The sequence below is a fragment of the Rutilus rutilus genome (assembly GCF_951802725.1).
Source record: "Rutilus rutilus genome assembly, chromosome: 5".
Lineage (NCBI taxonomy): Eukaryota > Metazoa > Chordata > Actinopteri > Cypriniformes > Leuciscidae > Rutilus > Rutilus rutilus.
In genome coordinates, this window is record NC_140213.1 from 46,636,594 (window position 1) to 46,653,125 (window position 16,532).

Below are 16,532 nucleotides of genomic sequence, written 5' to 3' on the forward strand. Positions count from 1 at the left end.
GTCAAAAACACAAGGTTCTTTGTGTTGAAAATTATCAAAGTTAGAGCTTTAAGCGAATGGCTCAGGCGCTAATGGATCCTATGATGTATCTCGTAAATTACCCTACAAGTAATGCCCTGTACAAAGTAGTAGAAATAGGTTCTGTACTCAGAAAACGAGGCATTGGAAAGTTTGTAAGTACATCAGGAGTTTATTTCAAGTGTTATTTAAATAAACTCCTGATGTACAAACTTTCCAATGCCTAGTTTTATGAGTACAGAACCTATTTGTACTACTTTGTACTGGGCATTATTAGTAGGGTAATTTACGAGATACATCATAGGATCCATTAGCACCTGCACTCAGCCATCCGGCTGATTTTTCTAATACCCCTTTCACACAGCGCGATGATCCCGGCAAATTGCCAGAACAACTTCTGTGTGAACGCAAACACGACCCGGGATTGATGCCGGCAATGCCGGGTTGGGGACCTAGTAACATTGGCGTGTTTAGTCCCAGAACGCGAGCTGTGTGAACAAAAGCCATTATCAATGCCATGTCGCAATGATGACGCTGAAGCCAGGATCGTTCGCCAGCTGTGAAACGGTATGTAATGCGCTAGTTTATGATCGAATCAAAAAAAAAAAAATGCACAAGCGTTGTTTCTCGAGAGAGAAATCGCAGCTCATAAGCAAACTTAAGACGCTGCTGATACATTAAATGTCAGGTCGATGTCACGTGTCTTTATGGGATTTTTACGGCTTGTGTGTGAATGCACTCTCTGATTCTGGAAAATCACTGGCAGTGTGAATGAACCAAAATCAAACAAACCCGGGTCAAATCCCGGGGCACTTTATCCGTGTATTTTCTGGAATCTTTGTGTGAAAGGAGAGCTTATTTAAGCCAACTTTAATAATGTTCAACCAAGGGGAAAAAGGCTTCTGGGGGGGTGTTTGGCTTGAGGTCATGGTGCAATGGACCCTAGGTTGATTTTACTCCAAACCATCCCTTTAACTTAAAAAAGCAGTAGCTATGTAAGCTAACAGAACTGTATAGCAGATGTAGATATCAGTTACAGTGGGACCACCTGCAATAAATCGATTCTGTTTGCTCTTTGTGTATTAGGGAAAGATCCGGCTCACCTGAGTCCAGCTTAGTGTCTATGAGGAGTGACCAATCAAAAGATGGTGGACTGCCAAGCTTCAGTGAGAAAACAACATCTACCAAAAGGTATTTCTTGTGTTTCTTGTTGGTCACATATTTACTGTGTTAGAAAGTATTTCAGAGTATCAGTATCATGTAACTTTATTTACATTAAAACCTTTTTCTGAAATGATCAGTGTTGGATAGAGGTAATCTGCTGGTTTGATAATTGTTTGACCAAATTATAAAGACATCTGTGAATGTTTGTGAATCTTTTAATTTCCATGTGATTTGCTGTTTTGTGTAATTTAGTTACAAAGGACAAAAGTAAATATTGGTGCAGAAATTGCATGGTGGGAAAGTTTAAAGGTTCAAAAGGGAATGAACAGTGATATTTTAGAAGATATGTCGTTCCTCCAGTTAATGTTGTCACAAAGGCAAATTTAGGCAAAGGACACAGCGGACTGATGAAACTATTCACTAGTTGAACTATAAACTATAGTGTGAAACTATTCAGCATTAATTTAGCCCGGACAGCATTAAACTTTACACCTCTAATTGTATGTAAGTGTGATTTCGTGAAACAACAGTGATGTATTGTTCTCTAAGGACTGATTTTCCTGCTAAGACAAAACTCACCCTGCAATAAAGCAATAAAGCCATAAATGCACCCTGGACAAAAGATAGCAAAGACAGAGCACAGGACAGGCCTGCATTATTGAGTGTGACTTAGCCTATCCAAACTTTTCTTCTTCCTTATCTCTGCATCCCCCTCTCCCTCCTCCCTTCCTCTTCTCACGAGTCAAGTCACCAAAAGTTCACTAAAATGTCTATATATCACATATGATGTATCTTGTGAATCTGTTGTTTTCCTTTTCATGTTTGGTATCATTTTAAGTGTCTCAGTGCGATTGGTAAAATGGTCTTAATTTCATTGCAGTCATTGGTTTAATAAGAAAGATTGAGAACTTAGGAGAATCCTGTTCTACTCTCTGGGTGATGACTCTTCAAGATATCTCCTGAAACCAGATGCTACCCCCTGGGGTACATGAATTGACCCAAAAATATTGGTACAACCGTTTTGTTCTGGTCTGGGTATTTAAGGGTGGGTGACAGAGCAGACTTTGGGACCTTTAACCAGGAGCATCCCCCATACTGTGCTGTTTCAGTGTTTTCCTGTTGGAAAACAGTGAGCGGCCGCTTAGGGCAGGGGTTTTCAACCTTTTAGGATATGCGCCCCCCCAAGTTTGTCTAATTTCATTCATTTTCATTTCATTCTCTTTCCACTCGTCAGTAACTATCCACACGTCACCTGTATTATGTGCTGCATATAGCGTGCATAAAAATAGTTATATTGAAACAGTACATATCTAGCTTACCTAATGTGATGGCTGAGCCTGTTTCTGAGAGCACAACATACCAATCCGTTGTTTGATACCCGACACAGCTATCCGTAAATCATCGTCCACTGTCAATAAGCGTGAGCGATACTTGCTTTTGATGTAAGTTAAAGGGGACCTATTATGCCCCTTTTCACAAGATGTAAAATAATTCTCTGATGTCCCCAGAGTGTGTATGTGAAGTTTTAGATCAAAATACCCAACAGAATTTTATTTACAGCACGTTTAAATCATCATTTTTTGGGTCTGTGAAAAACGCACTGTTTTAGTCCTTCTCCTTTAAATGCTAATGAGCTGCTGGTTCACGTCACAGGGGGCGGAGCCTAAGCAGCCGCAATCAGAGTTAGAACAGGGAAGATGATAATAATAAAACAGACAGTCACAGTAATGGTGTTCATTTCGACCATAAAAATGCCTGCAGAGTCAGAGAATATATGCTGTATTGAGTTGGAAAAGGTATAGTTTAGTTTAATTACGATTATAACCTATTTGGCATTGCTTGTATACACTATTAATGCAAGCCTGCTGTTGGACTCAGTATGACGACCTGGATTATGCGGAACATACTTCCGGGTTCTACAAAACAGATATAACTACTTCCGGTCGTCAGCTACTGAGGTAAACACAGCGTAGGAATGGCGAACTTTTATAGCCGGTGTTTACAGGAGCTACCCATTCTATCCATTTCAGATGTACATCGTATTGCCAAACGGACTTCCAGAGCCCCCAGTACTCCATTAGATAAAGGATTTAAGTTTTTACGCCTCCTCATTTATTCATGATTATGAAGGTATGTAAGTTAGTATATGTAGCTTTTGCTAATGGCACCCGATAGAGTTAGCTAACTAATCAGTAAGTTAGTTTAGACTTGTATGCTATCAGTAGTTTAACCTTTTATATTTGCTTGCAGACGATTAAAACAATCAAATGAAGACTGCATTTTATTTTTTTATAAAAAAAAAAAAATTCTGATACTTAAGCATTCGTGACATTTTAATTAAAACAGAAATAAGAATTGTATTCTAAAAAAGCGACAAATAAGTTACCTCAGAGATCACCTACCGCTGCAGATGCATACAGCAGTGCAAACCGGAAATGCTTATACCTGTTTTCCGGTTCGAACGTTGGGCGTTCCGCATAACCCCTATTGTCTGAATGATGACACAAAATATACTGATGAGTTTAATAAAGTTTACTGTATGTCACACAAAAGATGAAGCATCAGTTTTTCTTCAGAAAATCACTGTTAGAGCTGAGTAAACAGTATAAGAAGTGCATAAGTAACTTACATAAATTTCTGTAGAGTTGAGGGAGCATTTTCTTTGAAAACAAAATGAATCCACCTCGTCTTCAGTGGCTGGCAGATTTCAAGAGTAAATAGAGAGAGCTATGTGAATGAATATCCAGCTACAACCCCTTCAACGCTTGGGAGATGCTTCGACGCTTCTCGTGAGTGCATTGCTGCAGCAATGGCGGATGTGTACAACTCGCAGTGAATTCGATCAGGGCGGGTCTAAGTTATAATGGCGGTGTCAGTCAACACTCGGGGGCGGGGCCTGTGGCTTTAGTGATGTCACTAAAGCCACATTCTGAAAACGGGTCGTTTGGAGAGACTGCTTTTGATTTATGGAGATTAAAAAAAAAGGAGTGAGTGGATTTTTATCACTGTAGGGTGGTTGTGTACACACACTGCCAACACACATTTATGTCCAAACACCATACAAAAGTGAATTTTGCATAATAGGTCCCCTTTAATATAGAAAATGTTGCTTCGCAGAGCCAAGTTGAGGCAAAAGGCATCAATTGCAAGTCTCGCAAGTTCAGCGTACTCTGTCTCCACTGACAGCCAGAATTCCGGCAGTGTGTTCGAGTCAAACAGTGTCTTCAAAGTTCGGTCACTTGAAAGGTCCAGAAGGGCATACTGCTGATTTGATGACAGACTCACTGCGCTTTCGATGAAGGGGTTATGAACCCAGTCGTACTGGTTCCAACTATGCTGCTCAGGAAAATACTTATTGAAATGTGCAGACAGGGCTTGTAGATGGAGAGTTATTTCTTTTTTGTATCATTCCAATTAAGCTAATTTTCCGTGAGAAATTCATCCAAGGTTGGGAACATGTCTACATTACCCCCATCTGCCTGCCCTCTCCATCGCTCCAATTTCCTCACAAACCCCACAATTTTATTGGACATTGTTAGTAGGTTTGAATTCGGGCCCTGAAGAGATGAATTAAGGGTATTGAGTCTATCAAAAATGTCAGACAGGTATGCAAGATCTGTGAGCCACTTTGGGTCAGAAAAAAAATTTGCAAAGGAAGATTTACAATTGAGCAGAAAAAGTCTTAGTTCGTCACGCAACGCAAATATCCTCTGCAATACTTTACCTCTGGAGAGCCACCGTACCTCCGTGTGCAAAAGTAGCGATTCATATTTTGACCCCATTTCTTTGCATAATAGGCCAAACGGGGGGCGAGTCTTGATGAAATTGACAATTTGTGTTGCTGTTTTAAGTACTGCGTTCAATTCGTCAGGAAGAGTTTTTGCTGCAAGGACCTCCCTGTGGATCATACAGTGGGTGAAACGCACATGCGGAGCTACTTCACGAACCAAAGCAGCGAGCCCTTTATTTTTCACTGGCAAACTTATCTCCAAACATATTTCTACAGATGGCCATTGCTGCTGGACGAATGAGGCTCTCTGCAATTGTATTAGGCTTTTTGTCCTTGGCAACTAAATACGCCACCTCACTTTTCGATCCAAGATGGCGCCGCGGATGGCTGCCTCGGTGTTGAGCTCTCCAGTTGTTACACTGTTTTTGTTAGTTTGTCCTGTTTTATGTTTGTCATTCGCTATCAGTTATACCAGGGACGAACTGCTGAACATTCGGCAGTGCACACCAACTGATCACCAACCAGTTTTTGATTCTTCTGGCGTTTTGCGGAACATTGTCGTCGGTTGTGCCGCTGCACTGTGGAAACAGTATAAGACGCGCAGGCGTGGGAAGCGAGCCGGCACACTCGTTAAGCTCAGGCAGCGCGGATTCAGAACGGCGCTGCCTAGCATCCATCTGGCGAATGTCCGCTCTCTCCCTAACAAAATGGACGAACTACTTCTGCTCTCACGCAAAAACAAGGACTTTACCAACTCTGCTGCTCTGTGTTTCACGGAAACCTGGCTGAACGAAGCCATTCCGGACAGCGCGTTACATCTACCGGACTTTCAGCTGTTCAGAGCGGATCGCGATATGGAGTCAACGGGGAAAACGCGCGGTGGTGGGACATGCTTTTACATCAACAGAAGGTGGTGTACTGATGTAACTGTGTTAAGGAAGATGTGCTGTCCTGATGTGGAAGTGCTTTTCATTAACTGTAAGCCGTTCTACTCGCCGCGGGAGTTTTCCTCGCTCGTTCTCATCAGTGTTTACATTCCACCGCAAGCACACGTGAGTACGGCGCTGCAACAGCTGGCTGATCTGATCACAGAAACAGAACAACAACACCCGGACTCTGTTCTTATCATTCTCGGAGACTTTAATCAGGCAAAACTCACACGTGAACTGCCTAAATTCAAACAGCACATTACATGCCCCACCAGAGACAATAATATTTTGGACCATTGCTACACCACAACAAAGGATGCATATCGCTCCGTCGCCAGAGCAGCTCTAGGACTTTCCGATCACTGCCTGGTTCATCTTCTACCAACTTACAGGCAAAAACTTAAAACTGCTAAGCCAGTAATAAGGACTGTAAAGAGATGGACCAACGACACAGAGCAGGTCTTACAAGCCTGTTTTGAATGCACTGACTGGAGTGTTTTTGAAGCTGCTGCCAGCGATCTGGACGAGCTCACAGAGACTGTAACATCATACATCAGTTTCTGTGAGGATTTATGCATCCCTACCAGGACTTACTTATCATTCAACAATGATAAACCATGGTTCACACCAAAACTCAGACAGCTTCGTCAGGTCAAAGAAGATGCCTACAGGAGTGGGGATAGGATCTTGTATAATCAGGCCAGGAACACATTGACAAAGGAGATTGAAGTGGCTAAGAAGAGCTATGCCAAAAAGCTGGAAAACCAGTTTTCCTCCAACGACCCTGCATCAGTGTGGAAAGGCCTGAAAGACATTACCAACTACAAGACACCATCCCCCAGCATCGACAGCAATAAGCATCTTGCGAACGAGCTGAATGTCTTTTACTGTAGATTTGAGACCCCCGATCAGACACCCCATACCCGCCCTGACCATCTCTCTACACAGCCATCAACACCTCCAGCCATCCCCCTCCCCTCCCCCCCTGCACTTCAGATCAGTGAGGATAATGTGCGTCAGATCTTCAGGAAACAGAAGAGAAGGAAAGCACCAGGCCCAGACGGTGTTTCACCAGCCTGTCTGAAAACCTGCGCTGACCAGCTGGCCTCTATCTTCTCACTGATCTTCAACAGATCACTGGAGCAGTGCAAAGTCCCTTTCTGCTTTAAACGCTCCACCATCATCCCAATCCCGAAGAAACCAAAGATCACAGGACTCAATGACTACAGACCTGTTGCCTTAACATCTGTGGCCATGAAGTCATTCGAAAGACTGGTGTTAGCATATCTGAAGGACATCACTGGACCCTTGCTGGACCCCCTGCAGTTTGCCTACAGAGCAAACCGGTCTGTGGATGATGTGGTCAATATGGGACTGCATTACACCCTACAACATCTGGACAAACCAGGGACCTATGCAAGGATTCTGTTCGTGGACTTTAGTTCTGCCTTCAACACCATCGTCCCATCACTGCTCCAGACCAAACTGACCCAGCTCTCTGTCCCTAGCTCCATCTGTCAATGGATCACCAGCTTTCTGACAGACAGACAACAGCTAGTCAGAATGGGCAAAATCACGTCCGACAGCCGCACCATCAGCACCGGTGCTCCACAGGGATGTGTTCTCTCACCACTGCTCTTCTCCCTGTACACAAATGACTGCACCTCTAAAGACACCTCTGTCAAGCTCCTGAAGTTTGCGGACGACACTACTGTTATCGGACTCATCCGGAACGGTGACGAGTCTGCGTACAGACAGGAGGTGGAGCAGCTGGCTCTTTGGTGCAGTTATAACAACCTGGAGCTGAACACGCTTAAAACAGTGGAGATGATCGTGGACTTCAGGAGAAACCCCCCTGCACTCCCTTCACTCACCATCATGGACAGCACTGTGACTGCAGTAGAGTCATTCAGGTTCCTGGGCACCACCATCTCTCAGGATCTGAAGTGGGACACTCACATAGACTCTATTGTGAAGAAAGCCCAACAGAGACTGTACTTCCTGCGTCAGCTGAGGAAATTCAACCTGCCACAGGAGCTGCTCGTACAGTTCTACTCAGCTGTCATCCAGTCCATCCTCTGCACTTCCATCACCGTCTGGTTCGGCTCTGCTACCAAAACCGACCTCCGTAGACTACAGCGGATAGTTCGGACTGCTGAGCGAATCACTGGCACTACCCTTCCCACACTCAAAGAACTGCACTCATCCAGAGTGAGTAAAAGGGCTCGCAAAATCACTCTGGACCCGTCACACCCAGCACACTTTCTGTTTGAACTGTTACCGTCTGGTCGACGCTACAGAGCACCGAGCACAAAAACAACCAGACACAGGAAAAGTTTCTTTCCCCAGGCCATCTACCTCATGAACACTTAAATGTTCCGCTACTGTGGAACAAACATGTGCAATACTTCCCTCAGACATTTCATTATAGCACCTTATAACTTTATATATATTTATAATTTATAATCTTTTATTTTTATTTTTTCTATTTTTTATTTATACCTATGTTACTTGTCTTGTCACTTTATATTGTATGTGTACTGGAAGCTACTGTCACCAAGACAAATTCCTCGTATGCGCAAGCATACTTGGCAATAAAGCTCTTTCTGATTCTGATTCTGATTCTGATTCATATGAAGCTGTAAGCGCTTTGACTGCAACAGTGGTTTGGCTGGTCATAGTTTGTTTTTGATTTTTTTAATCCTGATTCTTTACGGCGAAAAAAGTCAACCGGTTTATCTTTTAACGTCGGGTGTTTGGTTTGTAAGTGACGTATTAGTTTCACAGGTTTTAAACTGTCATTTGCAAGCACCTCAGAACATACAACACACTGTGGACGTGGTTCGTGATTAAGTGTGATGCACGTGAATCCGTATTTGATGTACTGTTCGTCATACTTTCGTCGTTTTGATGCACCCAGGCCTTTGGTTTTTCCTATTAATCCTCTCTGCGTGGAAAGCCCCGTTGACGTGGAGGGTTCGACATCAATTTGCGGAAGTTGTACAGGTTCAGTCGGACACTCTTCTTCTTTTTTGCCTGACGGTTCACCCGTTTTATCACTGGTATTATTACGTTTAAGCCACCGGTCCATTTTTGTTTTGTTTTAATATTTAGCTTGAACTCGATCGCGTCAACTCTGCTCCTCTGCTCTGTAGCCAACTAATATATCACCATGGCAACATCACAGAGACTGAGGTCGCCTCGCCTGATTAGCTGCGGGACTAATCAGATTGCCCCCTCTAGTGGATGACTAAAGATTTGCTATCTTACATTCACGTTACACTTAAGCCTCTGAATTCACAGTTTCTCGCGCCCCCCCTTAACAGGTGTTGGTGCCCCCCTAGGGGGGCGGGCCCCACAGGTTGAAAACCCCTGGCTTAGGGTAAAATAGTTGCAACTGCACCCTCTGACTATTTCAGGACTGGCTAGTTTGTGATCGTGAGCGCACATTCGCGGCGTGACGTCTCAAAGTGACACCGGGTCCTTAATGAACGAATATTTGAAATTATGAGATGCTCAGAATAATCAAAGATCGAAATTAATTCATAATCAATATTTATGACTATTTTCTAATAAGAAATACGATCTAAATTATCATTTGAAATTGGAGTCAGATTACGCATAGAGCTAAAGTAATATTGAAACTAAATTCCAATAAATTAAGTGAACTTTACTGGAGCGCTGAAAAGACATACACGCATTATTCCTTCGCCCACCGTTGGATTCCGTCATTGGGCCAATGGGTGGTCTTTACAGTTCTCTTTTAAAATGTTTGATTTTAAAACTCTGATATCATGTTTTATTTGTATACGTTATGTGTGAATATTCCCAAACTATCTGACAGTGCGATCTCTATGGGTTATGCAATGTCATTTTTATAAAAAAAAAAAAAATAATAAAAACACATATGTCTGTATTAAAGAAAAAATTATTGATAAACATGTATTTGGAATGGAATTAAATAACAAGTACTCCTTTATTAAGTTTTGTTCATTTTATTTATTTTCATATAAAAGCAACAGAACTTAAATTACATCCAGTTTATTAGCAACACTGTGCACAAGTGTGAATCCCGCGATATCCATCTTTGATCTTGCAGGTGTCTGATCTATTACGAGAAGAGAGAACTGTCCGGCTTGCCTGCGCTTTTTTCACTCCTCCTCTCACTGCAGCCGCCTACTCTCGCATACATTTCAGGCGACGCAAGGCGCATCTCAAACAAGCCTAATATAGTTGCTGTCGTGCACACACCTGCTCCTCATGACACGGCCTCACTGCGCTCATTTGGTATAGCACTTGGTATAGTAAATTTCTCCCTGACTACGCAACAGTGGTTGAACTCCACTGACATGAATTTTCTCTGGACTGATCAAAGTTTTACTACCCTGAAGACACTCTTATCAAAGAGCCCCATTCTAGCTCTATTCAATCCCCGATTGCCAACTTGCATGAGTACTGATGCTTCTGATTACAGTTCGGGAGGAGTCCTTTCTCAGCTACACACTGATGGTACTGAGCGCATAGTTTTACTATTTTATATTTGAGTCTGATACTGTTTTGCTCCTCCTGTTTTAAGGTGCTCTTAGCTTTGCTGCTCTTATTTGTGCTCTGTGTTGTTATGTAGGTATTATTTTCTTTTAATGTGTTTGTTCTGTAAAGCACTTTGGTCAGCCAGTGAACTCTTTTGTCACCTGAAAGTACTCGACCGGGGAGAGGGAAGCACTGGCTTGTGTGTGGAGTATTGAAAAATGGAGGACGTATCTCTGGGGTAGACATTTCTTTCTGCGCACACTGACCACCAAGGTTATTTTTGTTAACGAAAACTGAAACCAAGACTAAAACTATTGGTCAAAAAACATTTTCGTAAACTGAAAAAAAAAAAAAAAAATCATAATAAATGAAAAACTAAATGAAACTAACTACAGTTACTGAAAAACGAACTGAAATAAAATAATAATTAGCAAAAATAAATAAATGTTTTCATATTTATTTATCACACACGACGTGCAGAAAGACGCGCAACAATATCGTGTGCACAGACAGCGTGCCAGAATCAAATTTTCTTTCGCTCTTGAACGAACAATAACACACACCATTATGCCAAAATATCCGTTTGGGTCGTTTTATGTTCACACCTTAAACGAACTGTACCAGAGTTCGTTTGGAACCGTACCAAGACCACCTCTTCAGCTGGGTCTCGGTTCGGTTGTTTGGTCCGGTTTGTTTGGCACCCGAGTGCGATTGCTTTTTTTTTTTTTTTATGTACCAGTGGTCACTCTGCTACATTTACAGCTGAAAAAAGTAAACTAGACATGTTTAACAAGATTTCATCTTTAATATGAATTAGTTTGTCTGAATTTTTCATAGTTTTTTCTTGTATACTTTTAAGTTCCATTTATTTGGTGCTTTGTTCAATCTCGAACCATTATTTTTATTTTTATTATTAAGATATCTGCACAAGAGTTAACTGTAATCTCGGCAAACATTAAACTTTGCTGAAATTAAGCGTCTCGCTTTGGCCTACACTGCTCTGTTTGCTCTGCTAAACTATAATTACTAAAACTCAAACTAAATAAAATAAAAACTAAATAGAAATGTGTTTGCAAAATAAAAACTAAACTAAAACTAACAAAACCATTAATGAAACTAACTAAAACTAAACTGAAATTTGAAGCAAAATTGAAAACGATATTAAAATAAAAACTAATTTAAAAAAGCAAAACTATAATAACCTTGCTGACCACCAAGCCCTTACAATGCTTCTTACATCAAAAGGCACAGGTAGAGCTGGCATGCGAATTGCTACGTGGTCAGCCCGTCTGTTATGCTATTCCTATGATGTTGCATTCTTCCCTGGGAGATACAACACAACAGCAGACTGTCTCTCTCGACTCCCCTTACCTGAGACGAGTGAACCAACCATAAACTGTAAAAAAATATGGACGTAGTATCTGTGACGTCACCCATAGGTTTTTGAAGACCGTTTTTGAAGCCTAAAGTGGGCGGAGCCAGCCGTCGCCATCTTGGCCTCGCGTCACTCCCGGATAACAGAAAATGGGCAAAGAGGCGGGGTGTGAGTGGAGCCATATGCAGCCCAAACTTTACACAAACAAATAGATAGTTACCTCCTTCACAGACTATTCAATTCAAATTTCACTTCACTACTTGCAAACAATAGAACTTAAATTACTACAGTGTCCAAAAGGTTGTAATAAATGTATTTTAGCTTAAGAATTTGTGGCGGACATCACAGCTATTACAGGATAATTTCCTACACATATCTTTGAGGACATGTCAAAAAATACTTCCAAATATAGTCAGTGTTAATAAATGTTACGCTATTTATGAAATGCAGGCATAACATTAACGTTATATGACAACGTTTCAGACGTTTTTTTACAGTCTATGGCTTCAGCCTAACGTTACAGATCACACAGTCTGTTGGATCTTGGGGTGTAATAAAGTTTTAAATGCAATTATAAATAATAAATAAATTATTCGAAATAAAATTAATAAATGAAATTATATTCAGGGAACTACACTGCGACCAAAATGGTCGCATATGCGACCTTTTGAAATGCCATTGCGACCGTAATTTTCAATGGGTCGCAAATGTATCACTGATTATTTTTGTACCTATGTTTTAGGCAATATGCTATGATTTACTATGTTTATTTATTAAAACAGAAATGTGTATTTTAAGAATACGTTTTATAACGTGCTCTGAGCATTCAAAACATCAAGTTGGCTTCAGCCCCGCGACCGTAACTTAGATTAAAACGTACCATTGTATCAGTGCTGCGCTCTCCCTCTCTCACACACAAACACGGACGCGCGCACACAGAGAGAGAAGATAATTGTAAAATGAAAATGGACGGGCTATAGTTTAACATTTAATATTTAACGTTTAATATTTTAACGTGTTCTAACGTGTGCGTTCCTCAGCGCGTATGTGAAGCTCACATGCACTAAAAGCCTGTCGACAAGCGCCTGGATACTGGACTAAGTTATCTTTAGAGTCTTACGGTGCGTGTCCACTGGCACGGTGCGAGCGTTTTCGAGCGAGCGTTTTCAATTCATTCCTATGGAAGTCGAGCTTCACGCTCGCGCAGTGCATTTTGGGATTGACAGCGGACCGGAGAAAGCGCTGAGAGCGTCAAAAGGTTGGGCAGTTCTCGACTTTATGCAAATATCAAGCGAAAAACGCGGTCGGAAGCCAAATTGCTGTGAGGTTTGGGATGTGACGTCTGTTTTGAGAGTTTACAAATATGCAAATTGTGCCGGAGTTTATGCTGGATTTAGTACGTAAATCATTTTGTTTACAAATTAGACGCTTTGCAGTTGTTATATATGTTAAAAGGTTTTATTTTGGATGTGTTCATTGTGATTATATTGGCTGGGTTTATAAAAGTTTATAAAATTGAAAGGATATCTTTGCTTGGTGCATTTGGAAACAAAGCTTGTCTATTTCTAAATGTAATCGCGTGCATCGCTGATCATGATTACTGTCCGTGTGTTGAAAAAAACTTAGATTAAACACACTCGCAACAGACACACCCCAAAGCGGAGACATTACAGCGTTGCCAGCGGCACTGAGCGGAGTTTTGCCGCTGTAGTGGAACTCATTGGACGGCGCTTCACATTGCAGATGGACAATGACCCGAAGCATACTGCGAAAGCAACCAAAAGAGTTTTTTAAGGGAAAGAAGTGGAATGTTATGCAATGGCCAAGTCAATCACCTGACCTGAATCCGACTGAGCATGCATTTCACTTGCTGAAGACAAAACTGAAGGGAAAATGCCCCAAGAACAAGCAGGAACTGAAGACAGTTGCAGTAGAGGCCTGGCAGAGCATCACCAGGGATGAAACCCAGCGTCTGGTGATGTCTATGCGTTCCAGACTTCAGGCTGTAATTGACTGCAAAGGATTTGCAACCAAGTATTAAAAAGTGAAAGTTTGATTTATGATTGTTAATCTGTCCCATTACTTTTGGTCCCTTAAAAAGTGGGAGGCACATATACAAACTGTTGTAATTCCTACACTGTTCACCTGATTTGGATGTAAATACCCTCAAATTAAAGCTGAAAGTCTGCAGTTAAATCACATCTTGTTCGTTTCTTTTCAAATCCATTGTGGTGGTGTATAGAGCCAAAAAGATTAGAATTGTGTCGATGTCCCAATATTTATGGACCTGACTGTATGTATGTTTATTTATATATATGTATGTATGTGTGTACCAAGAGCTCCTGTAAAACCACAACAAATTCCTTGTGTGTTTGCGCACACTTGGCAAATAAAAGCTCATTCTGATTCCGATTCATATACTGAAAATGACTCTAAAGTTTATTATCAATGTTGTGGATTTATTTTTGTTTATAAAAACTTAACTTAAAAAAGCAGTAGCTATGTAAGCTAACAGAACTGTATAGCAGATGTAGATATCAGTTACAGTGGGACCTCCTGCAGTAAATCGATTCTGTTTGCTCTTTGTGTATTAGGGAAAGATCCGGCTCACCTGAGTCCAGCTTAGTGTCTATGAGGAGTGACCAATCAAAAGATGGTGGACTGCCAAGCTTCAGTGAGAAAACAACATCTACCAAAAGGTATTTCTTGTGTTTCTTGTTGGTCTGTCACATTTTTACTGTGTTAGAAAGTATTTCAGAGAGTATCATGAAACTTTATTTACATTAAAACCTTTTTCTGAAATGATCAGTGTTGGATAGAGGTAATCTGCTGCTTTGACCAAATTATAAAGACATCTGTGAATCTTTTAGTTTCCATGTGATTTGTTGTTTTGTGTGATTTAGTTACAAAGGACAAAAGACCACAGTAAATATCGGTGCAGAAATTGCACGGTGGGAAAGTTTAAAGGTTCAGAAGGGAATGAACTGATATTTTAGAAGATAATATTTTGTTCCTCCAGTTAATGTTGACGCAAAGTCAAATTTAGGCAAAGGACACAGCGGACTGATGAAACTATTCACTAGTTGAACTATAATCTATAGTGTGAAACTATTCACAGGATTTCTAAAGAGGAATTACATCCAGATCCTGATAATGTAGTTGTTGTCGTGCACACACCTGCTCCCCATGACACGGCCTCACTGCGCTCATTCCTGGCCCTTATGTCTTGGTTTAGTAAATTTCTCCCTGACTACGCAACAGTGGTTGAACTCCTGCGTGAAGTTTTGAGAACCTCCACTGACATGAACTTTCTCTGGACTGATAAGGCTGATCAAAGTTTTACTACCCTGAAGACACTCTTATCAAAGAGCCCCATTCTAGCTCTATTCAATCCCCGAGACCCTGAGAGGACAAAAGGACCTCTGGAGATTACCATTTGAACTGGCTCTTGTGCACCATCGAGACGAAAGTCTCACCTCCAAATCAACTTCATCTACATCTCTTTCCCTCTCCCTTCACCCCCTCTCTCGCATGCTCAGATGATTCACCTGAATTCCCAATAAAATGTATAGTTTAATGTGAATGATTATCACAGAGTATTTTCATGTTTGGTATCGTTTAAAATGTCACAGTGCGACTGGTACAAATGTCTCATTTCAGAATAAGTAAAACACAAGGTAATAAGGTTTTAAGAGTTTATGGATAACTGACACAAAAAGGAAGATGGTCTCTCAAGCAAATGGTCACACACCCCCAAGAGGTGCTACCTCTGAATGCAAATTTCTATTGTTAGCACGTTTCCAAGTGAAAGGTTTGTCTATATAAGGAAATGCAGCAGGGAGATCGACGCCTTTTCTGTACTTCAGATTGGCCCGTGAGGCTGAGAGAGAGATCTCTTAGCCTCACGTATTTCTTAAAGTTGGGTTTGCATCTTCTCGCTATTCCAGAGCATTTTATGTTTTGTATCAATTATCTTTGAATTGATTATGAAATTGGCATGATACGTTTACCTGACATAATAAATTGTTACATGCGATTATTCTCATCTTGACATTGTTCATTTAATGGTTAAAAGGAATAGTCAAACATTCGCTCACTTTTAGTGAGGCACAGATATTATTAAAACCTTTCTTTTATGGAGTCAGATGAATTAACAAGTAAATACATATGATTAGTGTATTACAAATTTAACCAACCAATACTTTGCATGAGTGAGGACAGAACACGTGATACCTTCCCCGTGTATTGGCGAACCGGCAATTGGACCAATATATCGGGCCTTACAAAACAATGAATCGAATCTGCAATTCAGGAAAAGAAGCCCTGGAAGGCAGCTGTGACACAGTTCTTGCATAATTTCCAGGTGACGCCACATGCTACCACAGGGGCTACACTTTTCAAACTCCTGCGTGGCCACAAGGTGGGATGTCCTGTCTGTCAGCACGGAAGTGAAGACATATTCTGAGATCAAACACACTGTGACACGTAAACAGCAGAAATGTAAAGACTATACTGACAAAAAGAGAGGAGCTAAGGTACCCAAATTCAAGGAAAAGGACTGGGTGCGTATTAAGAAACCAGAGCATGTTCACAAAGGCTCAACAAGGTCGTAGCTTTTTGGGGTTAAAAATTCTCCAAAATAAATTTTTGAACCAGTACATAACCAGCCAGTGTTCAAAACTATCTGCTTGCCTTAGCTCGATTTAAAGGGCACCTATTATGACTCTTTTCACAAGATGTAAAATAAGTCTCTGATGTCCCCAGAGTATGTATGTGAAGTTTTAGC

At 41.2% G+C, this 16,532-nt stretch overlaps 1 protein-coding gene across 1 annotated transcript in view; it reads left to right on the forward strand.

The window, feature by feature from the left end:
• The window catches only part of LOC311291145 (NACHT, LRR and PYD domains-containing protein 3-like), a gene marked incomplete at its 3' end in the record, with an annotated part of 71,319 nt that overhangs the window by 9,509 nt on the left and 45,278 nt on the right, over window positions 1-16,532 (forward strand). Inside the window, exons 3-4 of the mRNA XM_084410018.1 lie at window positions 1,105-1,209; window positions 14,341-14,445. Of these exons, the coding sequence (XP_084266144.1) occupies window positions 1,105-1,209; window positions 14,341-14,445 (210 nt within the window). The remainder of the gene's footprint in view (window positions 1-1,104; window positions 1,210-14,340; window positions 14,446-16,532) is intronic.